General features: G+C 43.9%; 1 protein-coding gene across 1 annotated transcript in view; it reads left to right on the forward strand.

The window, feature by feature from the left end:
• Positions 1-9,475, forward strand: part of LOC106531411 (uncharacterized) — a gene marked incomplete at its 5' end in the record, with an annotated part of 83,511 nt that overhangs the window by 55,823 nt on the left and 18,213 nt on the right. Inside the window, 5 exon segments of the mRNA XM_014027278.1 lie at positions 1-839; positions 903-5,974; positions 6,467-6,622; positions 6,800-7,041; positions 7,115-9,176. Of these exon segments, the coding sequence (XP_013882732.1) occupies positions 1-839; positions 903-5,974; positions 6,467-6,622; positions 6,800-7,041; positions 7,115-9,176 (8,371 nt within the window).

The raw sequence follows: 9,475 nt of genomic DNA on the forward strand, positions 1-9,475 counted from the left end.
TCACGTAAAGGAGGAACTCAAACAACCAGCTGAACAAACGAAGGAGGAACTCAAACAACCAGTTGCAGAAATAAAGGAGGAACTCAAACAACAAGTTGCACAAATAAAAGAGGAACTCAAACAACCAGTTGCACAAATAAAAGAGGAACTCAAACAACCAGCTGCACAAATAAAGGATGAACTCAAACAACCAGCTGCACAAATAAAAGAGGAACTCAAACAACCAGCTGCACAAACAAAGGAGGAACTCAAACAACCAGCTGCTCACGTAAAGGAGGAACTCAAACAACCAGCTGAACAAACGAAGGAGGAACTCAAACAACCAGTTGCAGAAATAAAGGAGGAACTCAAACAACCAGTTGCACAAATAAAAGAGGAACTCAAACAACCAGCTGCACAAATAAAAGAGGAACTCAAACAACCAGCTGCACAAATAAAAGAGGAACTCAAACAACCAGCTGCACAAACAACTGAGGAACTCAAACAACCAGCTGCACAAACAGAGGAACTCAAACAACCAGCTGCACAAGTAAAGGAGGAACTCAAACAAACAGTTGAACAAACAAAAAAACCCAAACAACCAGCTGAACAAACAGAGGAACTCAAACAACCAGCTGCACAAACAAAGGTTGATCTCAAACAACCAGCTGCACAAACAGAGGAACTCAAACAACCAGCTACACAAGTAAAGAAGGAACTCAATCAACCAGCTGCACAAACAAAGGAGGAACTCAAACAACCAGCTGAACAAACAAAAGAGGAACTCAAACAACCAGCTGCACAAGTAAAGGTGGATCTCAAACAACCAGCTTCACAAATAAAAGACGAACTCAAACAACCAGCTGAACAAACAAAGGAGGATCTCAAACAACCAGCTGCACAAACAAAAGAACCCAAACAACCAGCTGAACAAACAAAAGAACCCAAACAACCAGCTGCACAAACAAAGGAGGATCTCAAACAACCAGCTGCACAAACAAAGGAGGAACTCAAACAACCAGCTGCACAAACAAAGGAGGAACTCAAACAACCAGCTGAACAAACAAAAGAGGAACTCAAACAACCAGCTGCAGAAACAAAGGAGGAACTCAAACAAACAGCTCCACAAACAACTGAGGAACTCAAACAACCAGCTGCACAAACAAAGGAGGAACTCAAACAAACAGCTCCACAAACAACTGAGGAACCCAAACAACCAGCAGCACAAACAAAGGAGGAACTCAAACAAACAGCTGCACAAACAAAGGAGGAACTCAAACAACCAGCTGAACAAAGAAAGGAGGAACTCAAACAACCAGCTGAACAAATAAAACAGGAACTCAAACAACCAGCTGCAGAAATAAAGGAGGAACTCAAACAACCAGCTGTACAAACAGAGGAACTCAAACAACCAGCTGAACAAACGAAGGAGGAACTCAAACAACCAGCTGAACAAACAAAGGAGGAACTCAAACAACCAGCTGCACAAACAACTGAGGAACTCAATCAACCAGCTGCACAAGTAAAGGAGGAACTCAATCAACCAGCTGCACAAGTAAAGGAGGAACTCAATCAACCAGCTGCACAAGTAAAGGAGGAACTCAAACAACCAGCTGCACAAGTAAAGGAGGAACTCAAACAACCAGCTGCAGAAACAAAAGGAGAAGCTCAGAGTTTTATTGAGCAAACCAAACGTAGTCATATGGAATTTACAAAACTGACACAAAGCAAAACATCTGTTCAAGGTTCTGAAGAGCAATCAGCAGTAGTTCTGGATCAAACTAGAGTTATACCAACTATGAAGAAGTCAATGGGTCCTGAGGTTTCCACAGCTCCAGAAGTTGCTACTTCAACAAGTCAAATTGCTGGTGAGGAGAAAACCCAACAAAAACCTGAAAAACATACTATTCCACCACAAAGGAAAAAGTCCAGAACAAACATTTGTCCCAGTTTTACTGTAGAACCTCAGCTGAGTGATAAACCTGAATGTCTGAAGTCCTCTGCTACACGTATTGATCTGGAACAGAAACAAATTAGGAAAGAATCTGTTGGTCATGATTTCACAGGAGCAACAGAAAGTACCAGTTTGGAAAAAGGAAAAGTTTCACCAGCCAAAAGAAAGTCAATAGGCAAGAAAACTTTGCAAGAAACATTTACCAAAACTGGGACTGATGAAATCTTAGAAACTAGTGGAGTCACATCTACAGAAAAATCAGAAACAAAGATCACATTAACTAAGAGAGAGTCAAACAGTTGTGATGTTTCTCTGTCATTAAAGCCAGATACACTCACTGTCTGGTCCGATGAGCTGAACTCTCAGGAAACAATAAAAGAACCTAAAAGTGTAGGAGTTTCTTCAACGGAACATCCAGTTACACCATCTACTGTTCAGGAAGATAAGAATTTCTTGCTCCCTGCATCAGGAAACCTGACTTCTCAAGAACTTTCTTACAAGGAGAAAACACAAGCAACGACACTTTCAAGAAGTCACAAAACTGAAGGTACTGGTTCAGTGAAAACTGAGCTAACAGGTTCTGATAGTCAGAAGCTTCCTGCATCTTTACAGGTGGTCCCAACAACTGAAGTATCTGATGTGGAAAACATAGAGCTGTCACCAGGCCACAAACTGTCAGAAGATCTGAAACTTTCCACAGATGCCATGTTTTTGTCTGAAACCAAATTTGAAACTACAATCATTGGGTCAAGAGATCAACCAATAGTTACCGCTTCTGCAATAACTGAACCAACACCAGCCAGCAGGAAGATGTATACTCTCGGTGCGTGTGAAGAAACTGGAAAAGAACCTCAGACTGGAAAACCAGCTGTGAAAACCCAGGAGGGCAAAGGAAAAATTGAAACTGTTGTTAAACCAGTTGAGCTTTCCCAATCCATAGGAATGTCAGAAAGACCAAAACTTCCCCTGGAATTTGTTGACATTAAGTGTGAGAGTTCATCTTTGCCTTTCACAGAGAAAACTGAAGTTGCTGATTTGAACATATCTAAAATGACAGAAAGTAGAAGAGAGATGATTAATGTGAAGTCTTCTGCAGCTACAGACACCGTCTCCACCACTGAAAGAGAAACCTGTGTTGAGACCAAACAATTAAAGGAAAGGAAATCTGCTACTACTTCAGAAGTCCTGAGTGAAAACTCTGATAATGCAGATGTGGAGACTCAAACAGAAGGGAGGACTCAAATTCAGGTCGCTGAAGATCAGGATCTCCAGGAAAAGAAAGTGGTCACAGTAATTCTTGATACATGTGAAGTGTTTGATCATATTACACATGCTCATCACTATGATGCTGAAAGTTGCACTTTGATTTCTCATTCTTCTCATACAGAAGAACTTGAGTCAGAAGGTCTACCCACCTCAATAACACCACCTAAAACAGCAGACCTTGACCTTCAGGTCCCTGAGTCCAGTGTTAAAAAGCAAACCACTGCCCAAATGTCAGAAACACGTTCTAGAGCCAACTCTAAAACACAACTTCCTCTCTCTTTTGATTCTACAGATACACTGAATATAGCAGATTATATTGACAAGCTATGGACAAATACTAAAGAGAACGAGACAAGATATTTGATCATTGATGCATCTGACTCAGGAATCCTTCAGACATACAAGACAGAGCTAGATCATGCAGACCAAGAAACTGTGACAACCAGTGATTTCACTTCACCTTCAGCTGCTGTTTTGTCTCATGAGGAAAGGACAGGAACACATTTCTCTGAAGCTGAAAAAGCTACACCAGGTGGAACCAAGAGTCAGCTGTCCGAACAAGAATCACCTCAGGAAAACCCTGAAGAAGCCAAAGATAGTGATACTCAGAAGGAAGATGCAGCTTTAAAACCTGATGCACAAGAAGCCCTGAGAGTTATTCAGGAAGAACCTACAGAATGCATACTACAACTGGATATATCTACCAGTCCAAAGGAGGAGGACACATCTGTTGCAAGTGATGAGCCAAGGATGGAAACTGTGATCCAGATTGGAAAAGTCCAGCAGACCACTACTGCAGTTCAAGACAACATTCCTTCGACAGACTCTGTTCAGCTCAACCTTCATGCCTCTAATGAACTGACCCAAGACAAGACAGAATTTATAGAGATAAGCCTTTTTGAACAAGATCCAGTAAAACCAAGCAAAACCGAGTCTGTGCTTGAGTCTACAAATGCCAGCAAACACGTTAGACCAGATGAACCTTCTGCTCTGCTGACTCATGTTATCAACAGTTCATCCAGAAAAACTACARCTGTTATTATGTCAGAGAAATGGTTTTCAGACAGGGCTGAGACTGCAGCTCAACATCCCACCTCTCCAGTTTATGAGTCAATACAACCTAACCAGTCTACATTCATGGAAATCAGCTTGTATGAGCAGGATGCAAGTCCAAGTGGAACAAAGACTGTGGTCTTAGGGACTGCACAGGAACGACAGGAACAGAGTGAAGAACCTCCTGTAATGATTAAACATGGAGGGAATGATTTGGAAGAAAAACCTTTTGAGGCAGAGAAAATCCATTTGGAGCATGAAGGTCCTGTTTTACGAGTAGATATACTGACCTGCCCTGAGGGACCCCAAAACCTTTGTGTCATACAAGAACCAGGAGAAGATCTAACTCCGACAAGGACCCAGCATGAAGGAGTGCCTGAAGACAAATATAAGACTGCTGCTGACGTTCATCCAAAGGAGGAGGCAATGAGAAGAGGAGGGGAGGGGCAACATCTCAGCTCTGTATGGGAAGAAGACCATCTTCAGAGTGACTCCAGTCAGCATGTGTCTCCTGGTTCTGAAGAAGTCCCATCAAGTGATGCAGGGACAACATCTGGAGAAACAAGTGAGCAAGAAACTTCAAAAGTGACAAGTCCAGATACGTTGAAAACAACTCAAGACAAACCAGAAGATGTATCCAGAAACCTTGATGAGCAGTTTACTGCAGTTAAAACCATCCTGAGAGGAGAGCGAGTTTCCATTAAACACCCCGGTACATCAGAAAAACAAATCACATCTGGGTCAGAAACAAGTTTCCAGAGTGGCAAGGTGACAGAAGAAACCCATCTGACCTCTGTGGAGGAAGGAAATGTTAAAGAACTGGAACACCAAGAGCCAGTTAAAGTGAGTTCATCTGAAAAGAGCAGAGAGGAAATGAGTCAAACTGATCCTCAGCTAGAACCCTACAAGCTCACACTGGAACCCTGTGAGGGAGTTAAAGACTCTGATGTTAAACAGTCTGGACCTTCACTAGACCAACTGGACCATGCATCAAAGATCTCAGATAAAACTTCAGTTGAAGAGAGAACAGAGGTGGAGGTCCGATCTGCTGCACTGAAAGACAGAGAAGATGTAACTGCAGCTGAAGTTCAGCCTGACTGGTTCCTTACTGAACCCACTTTGGTTCTTAAAGTCCAGATAGAGGAGGGCATGGCTGGTGTAGGAGAAGAGCACAGGTTGATAACTGAGGAACGTGAAGAGATCCCACTCCACAGAATTCTTCAGCATGGGAGTTTACCAGTCCTGAAGGAACCAGTCCTGAAGGAACCAGTCCTGAAAGACCCAGTCTTGAAAGACCCAGTCCTGGAGGAACCAGTCCTGGAGGAATCAGTCCTGAAAGACCCAGTCCTGAAGGAACCAGTCCTGAAGGAACCAGTCCTGAAGGAACCAGTCTTGAAGGAACCAGTCCTGAAGGAACCAGTCTTGAAGGAACCAGTCTTGAAGGAACCAGTCTTGAAGGAACCAGTCTTGAAGGAACCAGTCCTGAAAGACCCAGTCCTGAAAGACCCAGTCCTGAAGGAACCAGTCCTGAAGGAACCAGTCCTGAAAGACCCAGTCCTGAAGGAACCAGTCTTGAAGGAACCAGTCCCGGAGGAACCAGTCCTGAAAGACCCAATCCTGGAAGAACCAGTCTTGGAGGAACCAGAAGGAACTGCCATGGACAACATGTTCACAGAAATCCTGTTCCTCTCTAGAACAGGAGCCATCAGTCAGATCACTCAGGTAACATTAATCTCAGTTCTAGTGTTGGTTTGATTCACATAATTAGAATTCAGCAAAAAGTACCAGCTTCTGTCATAAAACAGCTGCCAAATCCTTCGTGCAGGTTGACTCGTTGGGTCAACCTCTGAGCAGCTCAAACAAAGACAACAGATTTTAGAATGTTGATCAGCAGTCTGGAGCCAGTTTTATTCTCCTGATGTGGTTGTTGGACATTCAGAGCTTTGATTTCAGATGGTTTCTAAATAACCCAGACTCCAGGCTGGAGAAATTTGAAAATGCGCTTCTGTTCAAATCAGGTTTAAGTTTTTAAAATAACTAATATTAGTTTAACTAAATGAACAAGCAGGTTAGATTGTTCTTTCGTATAAACTCATGAACTAAATATCAACATTACATAAGAATGGGTGTTCTTAACTGCAAGTTCCTAGTCTGTGGATTCACTGACAATGGCAATAAAACTGATTCTGATTACGGCTCCTCTTTTGTTCCCAGAGTACACCACAGGAAGATGCTCCAGAGGTTCTCCTCACATCCAGCAGGGATTTGAACTTTCTGCTCAGCAGAGTACTTTCAAAGGTTCTGAGCATCAAGAACAGTCCTGCTGAGCTCAGCCTGTCAGCCATGACTCAGCAAGTGGAGGCTGCTCAGGTGAGATCTTGGGCTCTTACAGGAACTTTTATCAGATAGTGTATTTAAAGGCATCATTACACCAAGGTATCCTTAGAATAGTAAATATTTGCCACAAGCAGCATGCACAGCTTATAAGAACCCTGTCTTATGTGCATTAGAAATCCAAGCTTTGAATAAATGTTTCTTTGAGTGCAGGAGTGTAAAGATGTTGCACAGCTTCAGGTGTCGGTGGTCTCTCAGCTAAGAGAAGCTGATGCTGCAAACAAGGATGTTCTGGATCCTCTGGGGGACCAGTGGAGCGCTGTGGTTCAGGATGCAGCTGCTGTGATCCAGAGTAAAGAAACCCAGCTGCAACTGGTGTCTGATTTTTGCGCACAAACCCAAAGAGCAAAGAGCAAGCTGGATCAGCTGACAGCAGAGCTGGATGCAGTGAACAAGTGAGTCACCTCAGTCTGCTTCAGTCACCATAAAAAGAAGACCTGATGGATAAACTGATGGTTTCTTTCTTAGGTCTCCAGAGAACAGCAGTCAATCAGAGGCCAGTCGGCTGACCTCCTTACAGAGAAGTTTGGAGGAGAACAGGACGATACTTGGAGAGTTGCTTCTGATTCATACCAGCATGTGTCTCATCCTCTGCCCCTCAGACAGAGAAACTGCCCAGACTGAGCTGAAGAACCTCCAGGAGAAGTGGAGCTTATTAGAAAGGACTGTTCAGAGCTCTGTTCATCACACAAACATCTTTTCTGACCACAGCAGCACCCTTCTGTCAGATCTCACCAGCTTACAGGAACACCTGGAAAATCTCAGGAAAGACCTTGAAGCCAAAGCTCCCTTAGGTGCTCAGTGGAGTTACAAGGAGGCGCAGCAGCTGATGGAGGTAAACGCTGAACTTAAAGCAGTCCAACAACAGTACCAATATTTACAGCAGGTGTCAGAAGAGTTGCTCCTCTGCTGCAGATGGAAAGAAGAATCAGAGAAAATGCACTTCAGGCTCCAGGAGATCAGAAAAAAACTGAGCCACGTAGAGGAACTCCTGTCCTCCCAGACTAAAACCAGCAGCAACCCTGTGATGGAGAAGATCATCACTGTGATGAAGGACGCCCTGGCAACAGCCAAACAAATGGAGAAGGACATTGAGGCCAAGAGGAGGAGGGTGCCTCTTCTTCCAGAAGAGGTTCACCGGCAGCTCAGGGATCTGAAGAAGCTGCAGTTTGAGGTCATGGCCAAACAGGGTCAGCTGGAGTCTCTGGTAGAGGAGGTGACAGAGCTCCTACCACTGCTGGACCAGGCTCAGGAGGTACCAGTCATCCACACTTCTCTGGAATGCCTTGAAGAACTTTCCAAGTCCACCACTGAGAAGCTGTCCAAGGCCATGAAAGAAGTGGAGTCTGGTCTCCAGACCAGAGAGAAGCTGTCTGAGCAGATTGCTGACCTGGACTCCTGGATTCTGGCTCATCTACAGTCAGAGGCTTCGAGACGAGCAGACAGTGAACCCCTGAGTCCATCTGAACTGGACCGCAGAGTTCGTCACATTCAGGAAACACTGTGTGAAGCTGAGAGGCAGGCAGCGGTGTGTGAGGCACTGTTAATGAAGAGTAAAGACATCAGATCTGAACTCAGCATCACAGAAACATCTCAGCTGTTTGACACAATCAGGAACCTCCAAGAGGATATCAGAGCCATCAGCAGAAGGGAGAAGACTGAAAAGGAGGAACTGGAAGAACTCATGAAGACCACAGATTCAAGAAGGAAAATGTTGTTGGTTGTTGAACAAAGCCTGAGGCAAATCTCTGTAGAACTGGGTAGATACAGGTTCCCCATCACCAGAGAGTGCCTCCAAGCTTTAGGAACTTTTAAACAACAGATTTTGGAACATAAGTCTCAGGTTGACCTTCTGAAACCATGGATCCCCCAGGAAAAGACCAATGAGATCAAGTCTGCTATTTCTGACCTTCAGAATAAAATCTTTACCCTGGAAATAAAAGTCAGGGATCATGAGAGTTTTCAGGACATGAGGCAATCTGTGGACATCCTCAGAGAGAATATTCAGGAGCAAGTTCACCAGACTAAAGATGAGACCAGAAACCTGGAGGACAGGTACAAGATGTGTCAGACCCTCCTGGTTCAGGTTCCTTTGATGAAAGAATTCTGTAGACAGGTTGGATCCAAACTCCAGATTATTTCTGCAGACCTTTATCCCTCCCAGCTGGCAGCTGAACACCAGAGGCTGAAACAAACTGAAGACAACCTCCAAACATTAGAGCTGATGCTCCTCAACAACCTCAGTCTCATTGAGTGGAACATGCTCAAAGACCTGGATCTTGAATCAGAAAGAAAAGCCACTCAGTCATTCCTGTCCAGGACTCAGAAGAGGCTTCAGAACTTCTGTTTACTGGATCCAAACCAAACTGAGATTGACAAAGAATATCATAAACTTATATCTTTAAAAAAGACAGTGGAGCTAAAACTTAGAGCATTTGAGCTTCTAGAGAAAAAGAAGGCAAGCAAACTAACATCTGAACATCTGCTGGACTTAAAGAATGCAGTCCTCACACAATGTGACACAAACATGGTAAGGTTTTATTTAATACTCTCTATCTGATTTAAATTGGTCCTGTTGGTTTGAGAACAAACCTGTTGCTTCTGCAACCCAATGGACAAGCAGCAGAGGATGGATGGATGGATGACAGTTGGATGATGGGTGGATGACAGTTGGATGATGGGTGGATGACAGTTGGATGATGGTTGATGACAGTTGGATGATGGATGGATGACAGTTGGATGATGGATGACAGTTGGATGACAGTTGGATGATGGTTGATGACAGTTGGATGATGGTTGATGACAGTTGGATGATGGGTGGATGACAGT

The sequence above is a fragment of the Austrofundulus limnaeus genome, unplaced genomic scaffold (assembly GCF_001266775.1).
Source record: "Austrofundulus limnaeus strain Quisiro unplaced genomic scaffold, Austrofundulus_limnaeus-1.0 Scaffold629, whole genome shotgun sequence".
Lineage (NCBI taxonomy): Eukaryota > Metazoa > Chordata > Actinopteri > Cyprinodontiformes > Rivulidae > Austrofundulus > Austrofundulus limnaeus.